The 23,249-nt window shown below is 41.3% G+C and overlaps 1 protein-coding gene across 2 annotated transcripts in view; it reads right to left on the bottom strand.

Moving 5' to 3' along the window:
* The window catches only part of PLEKHB2 (pleckstrin homology domain containing B2), a 60,793-nt gene that overhangs the window by 18,737 nt on the left and 18,807 nt on the right, over window positions 1-23,249 (bottom strand). For both annotated transcript variants that reach the window (XM_021076267.1, XM_021076266.1), the window contains exons 3-6: window positions 20,421-20,573; window positions 19,034-19,136; window positions 4,452-4,491; window positions 2,853-2,942 (exon numbers count right to left, since the gene is read on the bottom strand). In XM_021076267.1, coding sequence (XP_020931926.1) covers window positions 2,853-2,942; window positions 4,452-4,491; window positions 19,034-19,136; window positions 20,421-20,573 — 386 coding nt within the window. The remainder of the gene's footprint in view (window positions 1-2,852; window positions 2,943-4,451; window positions 4,492-19,033; window positions 19,137-20,420; window positions 20,574-23,249) is intronic.

Raw genomic sequence — 23,249 nt, 5'->3', positions numbered from 1 at the left:
ATTCAACCCCTACCCTGCGAACTTCCATGTACTGCAGGTGCAGCCCTAGAAAGCGAAAAAAAAAGAGGATTAAAAGATATGCTACAGATCACATATCTGACAAAGGATTCCTATTTCAAACATGTAGGAACTCTTAGGAGTTCCCGTCCTGCTGCAGCAGAAACGAATCCGACTAGGAACCTTGAGGATGTGGGTTCGATCCCTGGCCTTGATCAGTGGGTTAAGGATCCAGCATTGCCATGAGCTGCGGTATAGGTCGCAGACTCAGCTCCGATTAGACCCCTAGCCTAGGCACCTCCATATGCCAAGGGTGTGGCCCTAAAAGGACAAAAGACAAAAGACAAACAAAAAAACAAACAAAAAAAAACCTCTCAAAACTCAACAATTAAAAAATAACAAAACAATTAGAAAATAAGCAAAAGACATGAGAGACATCTTACTGAACAGGATATACAGATGGCAAATAAGCACATAAAAAGATGTTCAACATCTCAAGCTGTAATGGAAATGCAAATTAAGACCACAGTGAAATATCACAACACACCTATGAGAAGAGATAGAATATTGGAGTTCCTGTCCTAGTGCAGCGGAAACGAATCCAACTAGGAACCATAAGGTTGTGGGTTTGATCCCTGGCTTCGCTCAGGTCAAGGATCTGGCATTGCCATGAGCTGTGGTGTAGGTCACAGACAAGCCTCCATCTGTCGTTGCTGTGGCGTAGGCTGGCAACTACAGCTCTGATGCCACCCCTTGCCTGGGAACCTCCATATGCTGCAGATGAGGCCCTAAAAAAGACCAAAAAAAAAGAAGAGATAGAATAAAAAACAGTGACACCACCAAATGATGGTGAAGATACGAAGGAACTGGATCATCCATAAATTACTGGTGGGAAAGTCAAATGGTAAACAAAGTGGAAAGTAGTTTGTCAGCTTTTTAAAAAACTAACCATATACTTACTAGCCATACATTTGACTCAGCAATTACATTTCTGGGAATTTATCTCAGAGAAATAAAACTTTATGTCTGCACAACAACCTGTACGTGAGTGTTCACATTAGGTTTAATGGTAACAGCTGAAATCTGAAAACCAAAATGTCCCCCAAAAGGTAAATGTCCCTCAATACATAATGTGGTACCCATCTTTACCACAGACTACTACTCAGCAATAAAAAGAATACTGACACATACAATAATTTGGATGACTCTCAAGGTCACTGTGCTGAGTAAAAACATCAAACTCAAAAGATCACACGCTGTATGATTCCATTTATACAGCACTGTGGAAATGACAAAATTATATAAATAGAGAACAAATCAGTGGTTGACAAGAGTTAGGGAAGGGGAAGGAGGGCATGACTATAAAAGGGTATAGCAGGAAGAAGACATTGTGAACAGTTTTTCAACTTGAAGTGGTGGTTATACAAATCTACACATATGATAAAATGACACAGAACTGGACATAAATATTGCACCAATTTCAAATTCCTGGTTTTGATTTTATCTACCAAGTAACAGCTGAGAAACTGGGTGAAGAGTACATGAGATCTCTCCCTATTACCAAAGCAACCTCTTATGAATCAATAATTATTTCAGGAGCTCCCGCTGTGGTACAACAGGATCAGTAGGGACTAGGAGTGCTGGGACGTAGGTTTGATCCCTGGTCCAGCATGGTTGGTTAAGGACCCAGTGTTGCCACAGCTGCAGCTTAGTTCACAGCTTGGCTTGGATCTGATCCCTGGCCCAGGAGCTCCATATGCCAAGGGGTGGCAAAAAAAAAAAAAAGTAAAAGTAAAAACAAACAAATAAACAAAAAATGGCAGTAGTATCTCACAATACAGACGTGTATGTAGCACTGAAAACCTGGCATTTCTAACTAGGGAACACCTCAAGGTATCTTCACGTGACTTTTTTTTTTTGGCCTTCTTTTAGGGCCACACCCCCACAGCATAAGAAGGTTCCCAAGCTGAGGATCAAGTCAGAATTGTAGCTGCTGGCCTACACCACAGCCACAGCAATGCAAGATCCCGAGCTGTGTCTGCGACCTACACCATAGTTCACAGCAACACCAGATCCTTAAACCACTGAGCAAGACCAGGGAGCAAACGTGCATCCTCATGGATGCTAGTCAGATTCATCTCCACCGAGCCACGATGGGAACCATGTGAATTTTTTTTTAAAAGGTTTTATTAAAATAAAAAAAAGCCTTTTTTTTCCCTGATAAGAGTATTCAAGTAGGAGCTCCTGTCGTGGCTCAGCAGTGACAAATCCAACTTAAAATTAAAACATGAATGTGAAAATTATAAAGCAGTTGTTTTATGAAAACAAAAGTTGATAACCTGTTTTTAAAAGTCTTAAAAGTTCCCTAAGAAGTTGTCACAACAGGTTAAAGCTCTGGCAGTGCCTTAGTTGTGGCACAGGCTGCAACTGGAGTGCGGGTTTGATCTCCAGCCTGGGAACTTCCACATGCCACAGATGCAGCCAAAAAAAAGAAAAGAATTTAGGAGTTCCCACTGCAGCATAGTGGGTTAAGGATCTGGTGTTGTCTCTGTAGCAGCCTGGTTGACTGCTAAGGCACAGAATCCCTGGCCTGGCACGGTGGGTTAATGCTCCAGCATTGTCCCAGCTGTCACAGAGGCCACAGCTTTGGCTCAGATTCGGTCCCTGGCCTGGAAACTTCTATGAGCCACACGTGTAGCCAAAAGAAAAAAGAAGAAAAGGGTTTTAGACTATAAATTACTAATTTCTCTGATACTGGCTGGCTCAAGAAAGGTTTTTCATTTCAAAAGGACAGTAGCACAGAAACCCCAAATTTCCCTTACTTGGAATCTGTAACATGAAGATTTGCTCCCTACCTCAGGGGTGGGTGCAGCATAGGCTGTGTAAGGAGGTGGGGAGGATGCCACGGCAGTCTCATCATACATGACTTCTGAGCCAACATAAGCCTTGAGAGGAGAGAAAGTATGAAAATAAGTGAGTTGTCACAGAGCAACTACAGGCTCTTATGATGCCACATCCTTTTATTTAGAAAATTTAAAAAATTAAAAGCCAAAAAGTTTAATCTTTGTAGAGGAAATAGAACAGCTCTCTAAGAAGCAATGACTAAAAGGACTGTCTCCCCCTTGCCCCCAAAACTGCTCCAGTATCCTTAGAATTCAGGAGGTAGTCCTCCCCAACCACCAGCAGGGGGCAGAAGCAGAGTGCTCACTGCCCGAGAAGGCCACAGAGGCTCCATCCTTACCCAGGCCTCTTAGAAGTTACAACGCTCTCAACAACCCTTCTCTTCACAAGTAAAAATCCTACAGTCTGAAATACAGCAGTCAGGGGTATGCTCTACACTGTCTTGTTTTTGCACTTCAAAAAATCTTTCATTAAATTACTCCCCAGTGGAAAACAAAAGTATATAGATGTATTCTTTACAAAAAAAATCCAGGAGTTCCCGTCATGGCGCAGGGGAAACGAACCTGACTAGGAGTCATGAGGTTGCGGGTGCAATCCCTGGCCTCGCTCAGTGGATCAAGGATCCGGCGTTGCTGTGAGCTGTGGTGTAGATCGCAGAAGCAGCTCAGATCTGGCATTGCTGTGGCTATGGCATAGGCCGGCAGCAACAGCTCCAATTAGACCCCTAGCCTGGGAACCTCCATATGCTGCAGGTGCGGCCCTAAAAAGACAAAAAAGAAAAGAAAAAAATCCATATAAAGAATCACCTTAGATCCCGCCCCAAACTACATGAATTATCAATACTAATTTCATTCAGGTAAAGGATTTTCATCAAAGAAGAGGTTACTGGAGCTGCAGAGTAAGCTCGGGGGGGGGGGGGGAGAATACTCTCAGGATAACAAAATTAGGAAAAAACAACATTCGGATATTAGGTCTTTTTACTTTCTTTTCCCACCTGCACAAATTCTTTTAGGAGCTCCACCTACCTTATTTTTTTCTTTAGAGAGATAAAGGAAAAGAGAAAATACTGTCTGAAGAATGAAAACACTGACCACAGAGTAAGCTGCCTTTGATTCCCTGACAAACACAAAGAGGCATCACTAGGCTCACAAATGGCATTTACTGTCTCAGAGACTTAGAAGAACTACAGACAAGGACAAAGCCCCCAACATTTGTTTCACAGGTTGAGATGCTATACATGGAAAGGACCCACTCTGTAAACCATAGCAGAACTCAAAGTGCTGCAAATCTTCGTGCAGCACTTCTAGAACACAACACTGGAACCAGTGTGCCTGTGTTAAAAGAGCTCCTCCAGTCAAAATGTTTGTCAAATGCCAGCTTCCTCAATGGATTATGTGTCAGTGAAACACAGCCTGCCTATCTCTGCTCACTCACCCCGGGCAGGATGGCCAAGAAACCCATCTTCCCCACTTCCCTTCTTAATCTATTTTTCTCCTGTGTCTTACAGCAAGACTACGTGAAAACATTACAGGTAACTGCCATTAGCAACTTACTGTGTTTGTCCTGGAATCCTGGAGTGTGAATTTCCAGGCCCTGGAAGAAAAAAAAAAAAAAAAGAGTTACTTTAATTTGAGGCAATCCAACAACTATCTCAGCAGTCCTGAAAAGTGCACTGGCATCAGGAACTCCTGAAAAAGCTTGTTTTAATAACAGATCTTTGAGTTACTGTTGTGGGTCAGCAGGTTACAAGCCCAACTAGTATCCATGAGGATGCAGGTTCAGTCACTGGACTCGGTTAGTGGGTTAAGGATCCAGTGTTGCTTGAGCTGTAGTGTAGGTCACAAACGCAGCTGGAATCATGTGCTGCTGTGGCTGTGGTATAGGCCAGCAGCTGCACCCCCAATTCAACCCCTAGCCAGAGAACTTCCACATGCCACAGCTGCAGCCCTTAAGAAAAAAAAGAAAAATGTCTCTAGCACTTGCCTATCGTATTAACTCATTTGAGAGATTCAATCGACTCATTTGAGACATGCACTAGGACTATATAATATGGAAAGAAATAAATCTATAATACATATGTCATTATTTTTTATGGGGATTTTAATGGGACTTTATTATACTTGATTTACAATGTTGTGACAATTTTGGCTGTGCAGCAAAGTGACCCAGTTATAAATATATATACATTCTTTTTCTCACATTATCCTCCATCATGTTCCATCACAAGTGATTAGATATAGTTCCCCGTGCTATACAGCAGGATCTCATTGCATGTCCACCCCAACATGCAATAGTTTGCATCCACCAACCCCAAACTCCCAGTCCATCCCACTCCCTCTTGGCAACCACAAGTCTATTCTCCATGTCCATGAGCTGCTTTTCTGCAGATAGGTTCATCTGTGCTATATATTAGATTCCAGATATGTGATACCATATGGTATATTTCTCTTTCTGACTTACACCACTTACTGTGAGTCTTTAGTTCCATCCATGTTGCTACAAATGGCTTTACTGTGTTCTTTTTATGGCTGGGTAGTATTCCGTTGTGTACATGTACCACATCTTCTCATTTATGTTGTTGGACATTTAGGTTGTTACCATGTCTTGGCTATTGTCAATAGTGCTGCAATGAACATAGGGGCACATGTATCTTTTTGAATGAAAGTTTTGTCCACATATGTGCCCAGGAGTGGGATTGCTGGGTCATATGGTTGTTTTATATTTAGTTTTCTGAGGTAGCTCCATACTGTTTTGCATAATGGTTGTACCAATTTACATTCCCACCAACAGTGTAGGAGGGTTCCCTTTTCTCCACAACCTCTCCAGCATTTGTTATCTATAGTTTTATTAATGATGGCTGTTCTGACCGGCGTGGGGTGGTACTTCATTGTAGTTTTGCATTTCTCTAATATTAGTGATGTTGAGCTTTTTTTCATGTTCCTACTGGCTATCTGTATGTCTTCTTTGGAGAAATGTCTATTCAGGTCTTCTGCCCACTTTTTGACTGGGTTGTTTCTCTGCTGTTGAGTTGTATGAGTTACTTGTATATTTTGGAAATTAAGCCCTTATCGGTTACATCTTTTGAAACTATTTTCTCCCCTTCCAAAGGCTGTCTTTTCACCTTTTTTATGGTTTCCTTTGCTCTGCAAAAGCTTCTATGTTTGATTAGGTCCCACTGGTTTATTTTTGCTTTTATTTCTATTGCCTTGGGAGACTAACCTAAGAAAACATTTGTAAGGTTGAGGTCAGGAATGTTTTGCCTATGTCCCTTCTAGGAGTTTTATGGTGTCTTATTTTTAAATCTTTATGCCATTTTGAGTTTATTTTTGTTCACAGTACAAGGGTGTGTTCTAGTTTCATTATTTACATGCAGCTAGCCAGTTTTCCCAGCACCACTTGCTGAAGAAACTGTTTCCCATTTTACATTCTTGCCTTCTTTGTCAAAGATTAACTGACCATAGGTGTCTGGGTTTATTTTCGGGTTCTCTATTTTGTTCCATTGGTCCATATGTCTGTTGTTGTTTTTTTCTGTGCTTTTAAGGGCTGCACCCACAGCATATGGAAGTTCCCAGACTAGAGGTCATATCGGAGCTGTAGCAGCCAGCCTACACAACAGCAACATAAGATTTGAGCTGCATCCTGTGACCTACACCACAGTTCATGGCAACACCAGACACTTGACCCACTGAGCAAGGCCAGGGATTAAACCCACTTCCTCATGGATACTGGTCAGGTTTGTTACCACTAAGCCACAACAGGAACTCCCCCATATGTCTGTATTTGTACCACTACCACAATGTCTTGATTAATGTACCTTTGGATATGGTCAGAAGTCTGGGAGAGTTATGCCTCCTGCTTGGTTTTTTTTCCCTCAAGATTGATTTCGCACCTCTGGGTCTTTTATGATTCCATATCAATTTTTGAATTATTTATTCTAGTTCTGTGAAAAATGTCATGGGTAATTTGACAGAGATTGCATTAAATCTGTAATTTGCTTTGGGTAGTATGGCAATTTAATGATATTAATTCTTCCAATGGAGGAGTATGGATATCTTTCCATTTCTTTGAATCCTCTTTTTTTTTTTTTTTGTCTTTTTTGTCTTTTTGTTGTTGTTGTTGTTGTTGCTATTTCTTGGGCCGCTCCCGCGGCATGTGGAGGTTCCCAGGCTAGGGGTTGAATCGGAGCTGTAGCCACCGGCCTACGCCAGAGCCACAGCAACGCGGGATCTGAGCCGCGTCTGCAACCTACACCACAGCTCACGGCAACTCCGGATCGTTAACCCACTGAGCAAGGGCAGGGACCGAACCCACAACCTCATGGTTCCTAGTCGGATTCGTTAACCACTGCGCCACGACGGGAACTCCTCTTTGAATCCTCTTTAATTTCCTTGATTATCCACCTTAATTTCCTTGATTAATGTTTTACAGTTTGCAGCATGTACGTCTTTCACCTCCTTGGTCAGGTTTACTCCTAGGTATTTATTTTTGGGAGGTGTGATTTTGAAATGTATTTTTATATTTCTAACATTTCATTGTTTGTACACAGAACTGCAATAGATTTCTTAATGTTAATCTTGTATCCTGCTACTTTGCTGAATTCACTGATCAGTTAGAGTAGTTTTTATGTGGAGTCCTTAGGGGTTTTTTATATATAGTATCTTGTCACTTTCATAGAGCAACAACTTTACCTCTTCTCTTCCAATTTGGATACCTTTTATTTCTTTTGTTTGTCTGAGTGCTGTGGATAGTACTTCCAATACCATGCTGAGTAAAAGTGCTAAGAGTGGGCATCCTTATCTTGCTCCAGATTTTAGCAGGAAGGCTTTCAGCTTTTTGATTTGCATATAATGAACCATTCTTGTGATCTTGGGATAAATCCCACTTGGTGGTGGTGCATGATCTTTTTTCGTGTTGTTGGATTCAGTTAGCTTAAATTTTGAGAATTTTTGCATCTATAGTCATAAAAGATATTGGCCTACAGTTTTCTTTTTCGGTAGTTATCTTTAGTTTTGGTATTAGGGTGATGGTGGCTTCATACAATCTCTTTGGGATTATTCTTTCTTCACCCTTTTGGAAAATTTTAAGAAGAATGGGTATAAATTCCTCTCTGTATGTTTGGTAGAATTCACCTGTGAAGCCATCTGGTCCTGGACTTTTGTTGGTAGGGAATGTTTTTATTACATATTCAATTTCATTTCTAGTTATTGGTCTGTTCAACTGATCTGCTTCTTGATTCAGTTTTGGAGGGCTGTATATCTCTAGAAAGTTGTCCACTTCTAGGTCGTCAAATTTGTTGGCATGTAACTATTCAGAGTATTCTCATGGTTTTTTGTATTTCTGCAGTATCCATTTAGATTTCTCTTTTTTCACTTATTTTGAGTTCTCTCCTCTTCCTGGTGAGTCTGCCCAGAGGTATGTCAACTTTGTTTACCCTTTCAAAGAACCAGCTCTTTGAAAATTTGGTTTTATGATTTTTCTCTGTTGTTTTTTGGATCTGTATATATATATACACACATATACGTTTTTTTGTTTTGTTTCCTTTTTTTTTTTGCTTATTAGGGCCACCCACAGCATATGGAAGTTCCCAGGCTAGGAGCTGATCAGAGCTGCAGCTGCCAGCCTAAGCCACAGCCACACAGGATCTGAGCTGTCTGCCACCTACACCACAGCTCATGGCAACGCTGGATCCTTAACCCACTGAGCAAGGCCATGAATTGAACCTGCATCCTCATGGATACTAGTCAGATTTGTTAACCACTGAGTCACAACAAAAAATCTGAATCTCTATTTCATTGATTTCCTCTCTGATCTTTATGATTTCCTTCCTTCTGCTGATTTTAGGTTATGTTTTTCTTTTTTAACTCTTTTAGGTGGTGGATTAAGTTGTTGATTAGATTTTTCTTATTTTCTGAGGAAGGCCTATGAATTTCCCTCTAAAAACTGCTTTTGTGACATCCCATAGATTTTGAATGGCTGTGTTTTCATTATCACCTGTCTCGAAGTGTTTTTCAATTTATCTTTTGATTTCCTCATTGACCCATTTTTTTTTACTAGCATGTTGTTTAGTCTCCAGGTAGTCAGTTTTTTCTCATTTCTTTTCCTGTGGTTGATTTCTAGTTTCATACCATTGTCATCAAAGAAGATGCCTGAAATAACTTTTATACTCTTAAACTTGTTGAGGTTAATTTTGTGCCCCAGTATGTGGTTAATCCTTGAGAAGGTTCCATGTGCACTTGGAAAAGAATATATATTCTGATTTTTGTGGATGTAATGTCCTGAAAATGTCAAGTATAACTTTTCTATTGCCTCATTTAGGATCTCTGTTGCCTTACTGACTTTCTGTCTAGAGGATCTGTCCATTGTTCTGAGTGGGGTGTTAAAGCATCCTACAATTATTGTATTCTCATCAATTTCTCCTTTTATGTCTGTATTCGTTCTATGTAACTGGGTGCTCCTACATTAGGGACACATATACTGATAAGTATAACATCCTCTTCTTGAATTGATCCTTTTATCACTAAATAGTGCCCTTCTTTGCCTTTCTTCATGGCCTTCATTTTTTGTTCATTTGTTTTAAGGGCCACATGTGCAGCATATGGAAGTTCCCAGGCTTGGGGTCAAACTGGAGCTGTAGCTGCTGGTCTACGCTATAGCCACAACAACGCAGGATCCGAGCCGCATCTGCGACCTACACCACAGTTCACAGCTATACCAGATCCTTAACCCACTGAGTGGGGCCAGGGATCAAAACCACATTCTCACGGATATTAGTCAGGTTTGTTACCCCTGAGCCACAATAGGAACTCCCTATGGCCTTTGTTTTAAAGTCTATTTTGTCTGAGTATTACAACTCCCGTTTCCCTGTCTTTTCCATCCCCATGAAATATCTTTTTCCAACCCCTCACTTTCAATTTATATGTGCCCTTTGCCCTAAGGTGAGTTTCTTACAGACACCATATCATAGGCTCGTTTTTTCATCCAGTCTGCCACTCTATGTCTTTTAACTGGAGCACATGATTATTTTTTCTGGTGATAACATTTAAGATCTACCCTCTTAAGTTTCCAAGTATATAATATAGCATTATTAATTACAGTCACTATGCTGTGCAATAGATGCCCAATATTTATTCATCTTATAGCTAGAAGTTTATACCCTTTGACCAACATCTCTCCATTTCCCTCAACCCCTGGCAAATACCACTATACTCTCCACTTCCATGAGCTTGGCTTTTTTAGATGCTACATATTAAGTAAGAACACACAGTATTTTTCTTTGTCTGACTTACTTCACTCAGCATAATGCCCTCAAAGTCAATTTGTGCTGACATAAAGGCGGCATTTCCTTTTTCACAGCTGATTAATATTCCATTGCCCACACATGCACAAGTCTGTGTGTGTGTTTTGCTTACATATTTATCAATTCATCCATTGTCAGACACCTGAGCGTTTCCATTTCTTGGCTACTATGCATAATGCAAGAAACAAGGTGGTGTGGCTAGCTCTTTGAGACAATGATTTAATTTCCTTCAGATATATACCTAGAAGTGGTACCTGAGGAATCATATGGTAGTCCTACTTTCAGTTTTTTGAGGAGCCTCCATGCTGTTTTCCACGGTGGCTGCACAAATGTACATGCCCACCAACAACAGTACATAGGGTTCCCTTTTCTTCCACATCCTCACCAACACTTAGCTTTTGCCTTTTTGAAAACAGCCATTCTAAGGGGTGAGGTGATCTCATTTTGGTTTTGATTAGCACAACCCTGATTATGAGTGATGTTGAGCATCTCTGGAAAAATATCTATTTAAGGAGTTCCCATCGTGGCTCAGTGGTTAACGAAGTCGACTAGGAACCATGAGGTTGTGGGTTCGGTCCCTGCCCTTGCTCAGTGGGTTAAGGATCAGTGAGCGTTGCTGTGAGCTGTGGTGTAGGTCGAAGATGCAGCTCGGATCCCACGTTGCTGTGGCTCTGGCGTAGGCTGGCGGCTACAGCTCCGATTCAACCCCTAGCCTGGGAACCTCCATATGCCATGGGAACGGCCCTAGAAAAGGCAAAAAAAAAAAAAAAATCTATTCAAGTCCTTTCCCATTTTTTAATTGGTTTGCTTTAATGCTATAGAATTGTATGAGTTCCTTACATATTTTAGATATTAAACACTTAGCACATAAATTATTTGCAAATACTTTCTCCTATTCCATTACGAAGTCTTTTCATTTTTCTGTTTCTTTCACTGTGCAGAAGCTTTTTAGTTTAATGTAATTCCAATCTTTTTACTTCTGCTTTTGTTGCTTATACTTTTGGTGTCATAGCCAAAATCACTGCCAAGACCAATGTCAAAGATCTTTTCCCCCATGTTTTCTTCTAATAGTTTTACAGTTCAAGGTCTTACATTTAAGTTTTTAATCCATTTCAAGTTAATTCTTCTGAGTGATCAAGACAAGGGACCAATTTCATTCTTTATTATGTCAATATCCAGGTTTCCCAACATCATTTAGGTGCTGGACACCCAAGAGGAATGTCCAGGAAACTGTCCTTTCGCCAGTGAATATTCTTGGCTCCTATGTCATATATCAGTTGACCACACATGCATAGGTTTACTTCTGGGCTCTTGATTCTGTTCCATTGGTCTACATGTCTACTTTTAAGCTAGCAACATACTGTTTTGCTTACTAGAGCGTTGTCATAAAAACTGAAATCAGGAATTGTGATGCCTCCAGATTTGTTGTTCTATCTCAGGACTGCTTTGGATATTTGGGGTCCTTTGTGGTTCCACAAGAGTTTCTTCCTTTTTTTTTAGAGTCACACCTGTGGCATATGAGGGTTTCCAGGCTAGGGGTCAAATCAGAGCTGTAGCTGTTGACCTACACCACAGCCACAGCCACATCAGATCCAAGCCACATCTGTAATCTAAATCACAGCTGCCTGTTTTCCTCTAGGACTTTTACAGTACCTGGCCTTATATTTAGGTCTTTAATACACTGAGTTTACTTTGTATATGGTTTTAGAGAATGTTCTAATTTTATTCTTTTCCATGTAGCTGGCCAGTTATCCCAGCACCACTTACTGAAGAGACTATCTTTATTCCACTTTCTGTTCTTGCCTCCTTTGTCATAGATTAGTTGACCATAGGCGCTTGGGTTTATTTCTGGGCTTTCTCTCCTGTCCCATTGATCTATATTTCTATTTTGGTGCCAGTAACATAACTGTTTTGATAGCTGTAGCTTCGTAGTATAGTCAGAAGTCTAGGAACTTGAATCCTCCATTTCTGTTTTTTTCTTCTTCAATATTGCTTTGGCAATTTGAGGTCTTTTGTGTTTCCATACAAATTTTAAAATATTTTGTTCTAGTTTTGTGAAGAATGTTCTTGCTAATTTCATAAGGATTGCACTGAATCTGTAGACTGCCTTGGGTAGTATAGTCATTTTGATACTATTGATTCTTCCAATTCAAAAGCATGGTGTATCTCATCTGTTTGTGTCATCTCTGATTTCTTTCATCAGTGTCTTATAGTTTTCAGAGTATAGGTCTTTTGTCTCTTTAGTTAAGTTTATTCCTAGGTATATTATGCTTTTTGGTGCAATGGTAAATGGGATGGCTTCCCTAATTTCTCTTTCTGATATTTCATTGTTAGTACATAGAAATGCAATCGATTTCTACATGCTACTGAACAACCAATGAACAACTGAGGAAAATCAAGATACTTAGAGACAAATGACAATAAAGATACAACAATCCAAAACCTACTGGCACACAGCAAAAGCAGTTCTTAAAGGGAAGTTTACAGCAATACAATCTTATCTCAGGAAACAAGAAAAAGTTCATAACCTAACTTTGCACCTAAAACAACTAGAGAAGGAACAACAAACAAAGCCCAAAATTACTTAACCCACTGATTGAGGCCAGGAATTGAACCTGCATGCTCATGGACACTAGTTAGATTCGTTTCTGCTGAGCCATGATGGGTATTTCCTTAGGAATTTCAGGACTGTTTTATCTATGTCTGTAAAAACTGTTACAGGAGTTCCCATCATGGTGCAGTAGAAATGAATCTGACTAGGAACCATGAGGTTGCAGGTTCAATCCCTGGCCTCGATCAGTGGGTTAAGGATCCAGCATTGCCATGAGCTGTGATGTAGGTCTCAAATGTGGCTTGGATCCTGTGTTGCTGTAGCTTCAATTCGACTCCTAGCCTGAGAACCTCCACGTGCCGCTAAAAAAGCAAAAAAAAAAAAAAACTGTCACTGAAAGTTTGATAGGAACTGCACTGAATCTACAGGTGGCTTTGGTAGTACAGAAATTCTAACAATATTAGTCCTCCCAATCCATTAGTTCTCCCAATCCATTAACATGAAGTATCTTTGCATTTATTTGTCTTCTTCAATTTCTTTCATCAATGTCTTGCAGTTTTCAGTCCATAGATCTTTCATCTCCTTGGTTGGATTTAAGTGTTTTATTATTTATGAAACTACTATAAATGGGACTGTTTTCTTTTTCAGATAGTTGTTAGGTACAGAAATGCAAATGATTTTTTTATTTTGATTTTATATCTTACAATTTTACTGAACTGGTTTATTAGGTCTGATAGTTTTTTTGGTGGAGTTTTTAGGGTCTTCTATATATAAAATCATAAAATCTATAAACAGAAAACTTTATTCCTTCCTTCTGATATGAATGCCTTTTATTGCTTTTTCTTGCCTAACTGCTTTGGCCAAGACTTCCAGTACTATGTTAAATAGAACTGGTATAGAAGTGTGGGCAACATTGTTTTATTCCTGATATTAAACGGAAAGTTTTCAGCATTTCATTGTTCAATATGATGTTAGCTATGAGCCTGTCATATATGAAAATAATGCTATTAACATCCTTATTATATCTACACTCTTTTTTTTTTTTGTCTTTTTGCCTTTTCTGGAGCCACTCCCTCGGCATGCGGAGGTTCCCAGGCTAGGGGTCTAATCAAAGCTGTTGCTGCCGGCCTACACCACAGCCACAGCAACTCGGGATCCAAGCCGCATCTGCGACCTACACCACAGCTCACAGCAATGCTGGATCCTTAACCCACTGAGCGAGGCCAGAGATCAAACCGGCAGCCTTATGGTTCCTAGTCGGATTCGCTAACCACTGAGCCATGATGGGAACTCCAACATCTTCACCCTTATGTAATCATTTCTACAGGAAAGAGTCCAGAGTGAAATTGCTAGGTCAAAAGATATAATTGATTTCAGTGAGTATTACCCAATGTCCGTGGAAAAAGGGGCTAACAAATTCTACTCCTACCAACTTTCCCCTATGTGATCACAAAAACTAGATACATAAATCTTAAATCTCAAAAGTTTGTCTCCCTCCCCTACATCCCTTCACTTTTCTTATGCTTTATCCCTCTTATCTTTATCAATTCCTTTCTGTTTTACTATCTTTCTTGAGGTGAAAGTTTCGCTAAGTTATTTTCAAATGTTCTGATTTTCTTTTTCTTCTTCTGTTTTTTGTCTTTTTCCTATTTCTTGGGCCGCTCCCGCGGCATACGGAGGTTCCCAGGCTAGGGGTCGAATCGGAGCTGTAGCCACCGACCTACGCCAGAGCCACCGCAACGCGGGATCCCAGCCGCATCTGCAACCTACACCACAGCTCACGGCAATGCCGGATCATTAACCCACTGAGCAAGGGCAGGGATCGAACCCGCAACCTCATGGTTCCTAGTCAGATTCGTTAACCACTGCGCCACGACAGGAACTCCCAAATGTTCTGATTTTCTAATGAATGCACTGAGGTTATAAACTTTCCCAACAGATTTTTAAACAATACACTACTGTCATTCATTTTGCTGAAGGTTATCATATTGGATTATTTATATGCTGTATCTGGATTTTTTGCTGTTACTGCATCATGTGGGAGAGTCCAGTATGGCCTTTGGTCTACAAATCCAGTTCTACCATTTCAGAATATTTTTCTTTTTTCTTTTTTGGCTTTTCTAGGGCCACAGCCACGGCATATGGAGGTTCCCAGGTTAGGGGTCTAATCAGAGGTCTAATCACCGGCCTACGAGTCTGCAACCTACACCACAGCTAACAGCAACCAGGGATTGAACCTGCAACCTCATAGTTCTTAGTTGGCTTCATTAACCACTGAGCCACGAAAGGAACTCCCCAGAATATCTTTCTTGAATCAAATTTCTAACAACTTTTTTGGGTTCTATACTTTCCAGGCATCAATAATCTTTCTAATAAGCTCTCTTAATCTTTGTAACATAGCTCTGTTCTTTTCTCCTCTTTAATATTTTTCCCCTACTTTCACGGAGAGTATCAAGTCTTTCCCCCATGCCAGTGATTCATTTTTTAGTTGGGCTTGTACCCCATGAATGGTAAGTATACCTCTGACAGCCCTTCTTGACTATACAGACATAAAAAGGCACAGGAGTTCTCCTCGTTGCTCTGTGGCGTAGGCCAGTGACTATAGCTCCAATTTGACCCCTAGCCTGGGAACCTCCATAAGCCACAGGTACGGCCCTAAAAAAAAGGCAAATAATAATAATAATAATAAAAAGGCACAAAAGGAACAAACCTCTGTTCTCACATAGACTATATCCTAAGGAAAGGAGATGAAGAAGGTAACTAGTTGGATGGATGGTGAGCATACACATGTCTGTATGGTGCATAAAAACACTCATGAGGAGTTCCCGTCGTGGCGCAGTGGTTAACGAATCCGACTAGGAACCACGAGGTTGCAGGTTCGGTCCCTGCCCTTGCTCAGTGGGTTAACGATCCGGCATTGCCGTGAGCTGTGGTGTAGGTTGCAGACGTGGCTCGGATCCCGCGTTGCGGTGGCTCTGGCATAGGCCAGTGGCTACAGCTCCAATTCGACCCCTAGCCTGGGAACCTCCATATGCCGCGGGAGCGGCCCAAGAAATAGCAAAAAGACAAAAAAAAAAAAAAAACAAACACTCATGAGAATAACATGTTGCTACACAGGCAGATACTGGAGTGATGCATCTGCAAGCCAAAGAACACCAAGGATAACTGGCCACAACCCAAACTAGAAAAAGGCCAAGGATTCTACCTATAGTCTTAGCAGGGCTGTTCCACTGACACATGATTTTAGACTTCTAGCTTCTGTGAGAGAATAAATTTGTTGTTTTAAATTACCTAGTTTGGGGTACTTTGTTACAGCAGCCACAAGAAACGAATAGTCTCCTGTCTTTGCTTTTTTACCTTTCTGTGTCATTTTATTTCAAATGTGTTTCTTATTAAGAGAATAAACAGCTGGACTTTGAATTTTCTGCCCAACCTCAGATCATATCCTTTTTAAAGGGAATTTAAGCAACTCACATTTATTGAGATCATAGATACCACTGCTACTTCATATCCTGTCATGCTTTAAGTTTTTCGTGTGTTTTTCTTTTTTTTTGGTCTTTTTAGAGCCTCACCCACAGCATATGGAGGTTCCCAGGCTAGGGGTCTAATCGGAGCTGTAGGTGCCAGCCTACACCACAGCCACAGCAGTGCTGGATCCGAGCCTTGTCTGCGACCTACACCATAGCTCATGGCATTGCCGAATCCTTAACCCACTAAGTGAGGCCAGGGATCGAACCCACAACCTCATGATTCCTAGTCGGATTTGTTTCCATTGCACCACAACGGGAACTCCACCTGTTGTTGTTTTTTTTTAATGAGAAATATTTTCTGTTCCTTTTTATTCTCCTAGTATTATCCTCCATTGCTCTCTCCCTAACTGTACCCTTAAAATTAGACACATATTTAAATCTTTATTTTCCCATATAGATTAAGGAAAAGTCAGCCTCCTCTGACCCACCTACTCTTCCACGCCAAACAAGGCATGTCCTTCAGCATACTTCTACCCCTTCTCCCTCTTCTATAACAAAACCTCCCATGTTTTCTGTAACTATTCTAAAATTTAAATTCTAGATATTTCTTCCACTACTACTTAATGGAACATTCCATATATATATGATAGTGCAGCAAACAATAGAAGAGAGCTGTTAAAAACAAAAGGTTATATTTATTTTGGTTTTGTTTGCTTATTACAAAAGGCTATAAAGACAAAGGTTGAGATGTGAGTCTAGTCTCTTAGCTCCAGGGCCTTGGAAGTACTTTAGGCAGAATGATGAATTTTCCCCACAGAGGTCCACATTCTAACCCCCAGAACCTATGAAAATGTTACCTCACAGAGCAAAGGGACTCTGCCGCTGAACTTAAGATTAACGACCTTGAAATGGAGACTACCCTGGATAAATGAGGCTGGCTCAAAACCATACTTTAAGTCCTTAAAAGCATATGACCTGCCCCAGCTACAGAGAACCAGACAGATGACAACACTAAAAGGGCTCAGCACAGAAGCCAACGGGCACAAGATGCCTCTAAAAGCTGTAGGTGTTCCCGTTGTGGCTCAGCGGTAATGAATCTGACTGGCATCCATGAAGATGCAGGTTCGATCCCTGGCCTTGCTCAGTGGTGTAGATCACAGATGCGGCTCGGATCTGGCATTGTGGCTGTGGCGTAGGCTGGGAGCTACAGCTCCGATTCAACTCCTAGCCTGGGAACCTCCATATGCTGCGGGTGCGGCCCTGAAAAGACAAAAGATAAATAAATAAATAAAAAATAAAAGGTGGAAAATGCAAGGAAACATTCTCCCCTAGAGACTTCAGAAAGGGTCATGGCCCTGCCAATACTGTGAGACCTAGAACTCTACCCTCTAGAAATGTAATCACAAAATGATACTGTTTGAAGCCACTAAGCTTGTGCTAATTTATTACAAGAGAATTAAAAAACTGACACAGAAAGCCACTTTACCTCAATTTCCTACAAAAGGAACAGTATCCACATTATAAGAAGTGGAAAAGATTAAGCAATATATATAAAGCAGCTAGCACAATGCCCAGTGCAAAGTAAATGTCAATATACATAAGCTTAAATTATTAAATAGTAAAAATATATATTCAGTTTATAAAAAAGGAGCAAACTGGCCTGACAAGTGGTCATTTCTCCATCAGTCTTTAGGAAAACTACATCTTTTCCCAAGAGTGCCATTTAAGGGGGAAAAAAAAAAGAGCCATACAGATTCACTAATAAATACAAGAATGTAAAAAAGAAACTATATATGGGATTTAAAATAAATCCTAGAGTTCAGCATGGAATAAATGCCTATATTGAGAATGAATGTATATATAAAATGCAGGGCCAAGCATCTAACAAATTGGTCAGCTGGATTTTATGGAAGTGTCCATATATATGAATATTTTAATATATAGGAATATTAAAATCATCTCTGTTAGTGAATTCTCAATAATGTCCAGAGTTAACCTACAGTAGTGGTACAGTATGGACAGAAAAAAAAATTCTTCTTCCAGGAGTTTCCATTGTGGTGCAGCAGAAACAAATCCGACTAGTAACCATGAGGTTACGGGTTCAATCCCTGGCCTCCCTCAAGGGGTTAAGGATCTGGCATTGCCGTAAGCTATGGTGTAGGTCGCAGATGCAGCTCAGATCTGACGTGGCTGTGGCTGTGGCCAGCAGCTACAGCTCCAATTTGACCCATAGCCTAGGAACCTCCATATGCCTTGACTGCAGCCCTAAAAGGAGAAGAAAAAAAAAAAAATTCTCCTAGATTCCATTTAATCAGTGTTTTAGATTCTGATCCAACATCAATATTAATGTTAATAGGCTGAGAATTAATAAAGTTGAGCTTCCCTTCTATGGTTCCATATCCCTTCTTCAGAAATGACAGATTAGGAGTAAGAATCAGCAAAAGAAAGAAAAGCCTGAATAATATAGATGTTCATGCTTTTTAAGGAGACATTTAAATACAAAGAAGATTTAGGAACACATTCAGCTATGCCCATCACCCAATATACAGTTAGTAATGAAAAAAATAAGAGTGCAAAGCGTCTGTATGCTAACATTTCCTCCATGCCCACTATAACGTGATCCTTCCCCCGGGCAGTTCTGGAGAGGCAGTTACCAGACAGGGTCTAAGACTCTGTTAATTTCTTTCACATATCCTCTGAGTTACTTATTCTGCTGCCTACAGAACAGGAAAACTCCACTCCTATTTTTTTCCCTTCCTGCTAACTGGAAATTAAAACACAAAATACTTAAATTAAACACATTGGAAAAAAACTTACAAACAATCATCTGTGCTTTCTGCACAAAGACTGATGGTTTTCCCATCTCGGCAAACAATCTGCAGCATACAGTCTTTTGGCTTCCCATCTGGAGGTTGAATATCTATGAGAAATACATAGAATAAAATAACATTAATATAGTTGGGGTTTTTTAAGGATTTCTTTTTAAGTAAAAGCTCAGATAAGCAAAGGACCAGTACTTCAGTACATTACAATTATAAAACATCTGTGTTCTGCTCTACAGACACAAACACATGAATCATTACTCCCTTCTAATTAAACTTCCTGCAGGAGTGACAAGAAGGTCTCTTCTGAAGGGCAATCCGCACATGGTGATGTACAAAACAACTCAGACATTAGAAGAATAAGCACAGGAAAAGTGTGGCAAAGCGTCAATTAACAAAACATTTACTGCTTTTATTCACAGGTAGCATCAAAGTAGATAGCTGCTTTAAAAGTAAAAATCAGGAGTTCCCATTGTGGCGCAGTGGTTAACGAATCCGACTAGGAACCATGAGGTTGAGGGTTCAGTCCCTGCCCTTGCTCAGTGGGTTAACGATCCGGAGTTGCGTGAGCTGTGGTGTAGGTTGCAGACGTGGCTCGGATCCCCCATTGCTGTGGCTCTGGCGTAGGCCGGTGACTACAGCTCCGATTCAACCCCTAGCCTGGGAACCTCCATATGCCGTGGGAGCGGCCCAAGAAATAGCATACAACAACAACAACAACAACAACAAAAAGACAAAAAAGTAAAAATCAGAGGTTCCAAGTATCTCTGTGTACCAAGAAGTAAGGCTGATGATATCGGAGCCTGGTTTAGGTAAGAACTTCAACAGCTGGCCCTAGAGACTTGTGTTTTATGAACACCAATGGTTACAGACAATTCTCTAATCCAAACAGTAGCAGAGCTAATAAAACAAACAGAAAGTCTATACATGCCATTAATTAGAAATAGAAAAGTCTATGCTTGTTTAAAAAAATATATTTCTTCAAAATTAATAGGAGGCATGGTTCCAGGAAAACAACACACCATGGATTTTAAGAAACTGACTGCAGTTGACATCAAGCAGAAGCCAGTTTCTGAGTCACAACACCTCTACTGCCTAGGAGGGCTCCATCCTTTTGGGTTCCCAGCTCTTTGATTCTTTAGTTCTCCACCACCTTCTCCATGAGAAAAGGAAAGTGGACTAATGGGTCTATTTCAGATGAGAAAATTCATTTGCCCCAGCTATATGGTCATAATCCAAGTGCCTGGTTTCATGTGGTTCCCTCTTCCCAGATGAAACCCTTCTTTGGTTTATAAATGAAAGCAGAGTAAGGAAGACGAATCAACACCCACAAAGAATGGGGAAAGGGAGGCAACGGGGCCAGCCCAGACAGACCCGCTTACCCCGACATTCATGTCCTGTGCGGATGTTGATGCAGTCCACTGGCATGTGGACCTTATCCTCTACACTCTGCCGAGTTTGGTCATCATAATAGATCAGATGACCATCTGACCACAGATCAAACCAATTCTTCTTCCAGCGCTTCAAAATAGTACCTGAAAAAAGGTGGGAAATTTTGAGTGGAAAAGCAAGGACTTTGTCCTCTAATTCACAAGTAACAGAAACAAAAGAAACTTTCCTCTGGTCCCAAAAATATACCTGCATACAACTGCCCAGAGCAGGGAGTTCCCATTGTGGTTCAGCAGTAACGAACCAAATAGGATCTATGAGGCTATGGGTTCGATCCCTGGCCTCACTCAGTAGGTTAAGGATCCCGTGTTGCCGTGAGCTGTGGTGTAGGTCACAGACTCGGCTCAGGACCCACGTGCTATGGCTGTGGTGTATGCCAGCAGCTGTAGCTCTGATTCAACCACTAGCCTAGGAACTTCCACATGCCCTAAAAAGACCAAAACAAAACAAAACAAAAAAACTGCCCACAGCAGTCCATGAAAATGGAGTGAAAGCAGACCCCAACTGCATTAACACCCCCTGCTTCAACAGGGCTGCAGGCAGAATACTCCAAGATACTAAGAACACTGCCAACTTAAAAGGTTCAAAAGTTCAATAAAACCTAGATTTTGAGCTAATAAAACATATTTAACATTGAACTCTTCAGGTGGGATATCTAAACTTCCCCAGTGGCGTCAAACTGCTAGACTGATCAGAAAATGTTGGGAGTTCCCATTGTGGCTCAGCAGTAACAAATTCGACTAGTATCCATGAAGATGCAGGTTCGACCCCTGGCCTCAATCAGTGGGTTGAGGATTTGGCATTGCCGTGAGCTGTGGTGTAAGTCGCAGATGCGGCTGGGATCCCACACTGCTGTGGCTGTGGCATAGGCCAGCCATTACAGCTCCAATTTGACCTGTAGCCTGGGAACTTCCATATGCTGCAGATGCAGCTCTAAAAAAATAAAAGAAATACCTTCCTCTTCTGGAAAAGTTTCCTCTTTTTCTTGAAAGGCATTCACATACACTCGTCTCTAACATTCACCTTCCCTTACGGCCCAGTGTGGGAGAGTCTCTGCCTAAGGCAGGCTCAGACATTGGATATGGCCATCAGAGGGCACTGCCCCTGGCCTAGGGCCTAACTCCCACCCTGCATGTACCCATCCTCCTACTTCACAATCTCTTTTCAGTTTGAGGCTTTCTCCCCTCATCTGTCATCTTGGACTAGGCATTTTACTTTACAAAACTCAAATTTCCTTGTCAGCCAAAAGGGAAAACTCAAAGGCCAGCTGTAGCTCCAAGTTCCCCTACACCTTTCTCACAGCCCTAGGCTATTGACTATATCTTTCATTCCTGTAGATCCCACCCTGTTCTTGGCCAAGATGCACAAATTCCACTGCATGTGTTTCTCCTTATGCGCCAATATCTGCTACAGCTATCAACCAAATACGTGACAAAGCAGCCTTTTGAATTTCTTTTACCACTATCAGGCACCCCCTTGCTGAGGGTCGACCATTAGCACTTGCCCAAACTGATTAAATGACACTCAGCATCCATCTGATTGGCTGAGCCTGAGCTGTGCAGAAACTACCAAAAACAGCTACCCAAACAAAGACAGGTATAATCATCAGGTTGAGGAGTTCTACCCAGCTATCCCACCTGCCACAAAGCCCTGACTGCAGAACCCTAAATGAGGTGGTCCAGATACTGGGTCCTAAGGCATTATTTGCCAATGACAGGAAAGGAATCCTGAAAACAGCATAGCCGTGCATACATGTAACCACATGTATATTTCTGCTGCTCTGCAACTCAGTGAATATATCACATCTCACCTCATTTTATTTTCACATGACTGATACTTCTGCTTTAGCAAAAAAGGAAAATCAACCCACACATTGGGGAGATGGGGAAATGGAGCAAGTCTCCTGACACACTGCTGAGATAGCTATGACTAGGACACTGCTCAAGTCTGTGCAACTTATTTACGGAACATCTATTTTGTGTACATTATCATGCCAGGTGAAGCACATCATCACGATGGGAAGTACAAAATTGTCGAAAGGGTCACTCACTGTTCACTTACGCCGACAGAGCATTTACATTGAGTTACGATGGAGAAAGGAAAGCTTGCCCTCAAAGAAAGGTGCAGAAAAGGAAGGCACCCCCCGACCCCACCTCCCGCCCTAGGTCTAGGAAAGGCTCTCCATGTCTCTGACCATTTTAGGATCACAAAACCAAAGACAAGGAAACATACAAACATTGGAGCTAGATTCCAATATGCCAGGACTGTATTTTTCTTTCTTTTTCTTTTTTTTTTTTTTTTTGCCTTTTCTAGGGCCGCTACCACGGCATATGGAGGTTCCCAGGCTAGGGGTCTAATCAGAGCCGTAGCCACTGTCCTACGCCAGAGCCACAGCAACGCCAGATCCGAGCCACGTCTGCGACCTACACCACAGCTCACGGCAACGCCGGATCCTTAACCCACTGAGCAAGGGCAGGGATCGAACCTGCAACCTCATGGTTCCTGGTCAGATTCGTTAACCACTGGGCCACAACAGGAACTCCCAGGACTGTTTTTTTTTTTTAAGCCAACAATGCAACAGCTCCATCTAAGAACACAGGACTGGGAGTTCCCATCATTGCAGAGCAGAAACGAATCTGACTAGGAGCCATGAGGTTGTGGGTTCAATCCCTGGCATCACTCAGTGGGTTGAGGATCCAGCGCTGCTGTGAGCTATGGTGTAGGTCACAGACTTGGCTCAGATCTGGTGTTGCTATGGCTGT

This window comes from Sus scrofa, chromosome 15 (assembly GCF_000003025.6).
Source record: "Sus scrofa isolate TJ Tabasco breed Duroc chromosome 15, Sscrofa11.1, whole genome shotgun sequence".
NCBI classification, from domain to species: domain Eukaryota; kingdom Metazoa; phylum Chordata; class Mammalia; order Artiodactyla; family Suidae; genus Sus; species Sus scrofa.
This window is presented reverse-complemented; position numbering and strand designations above follow the sequence as displayed.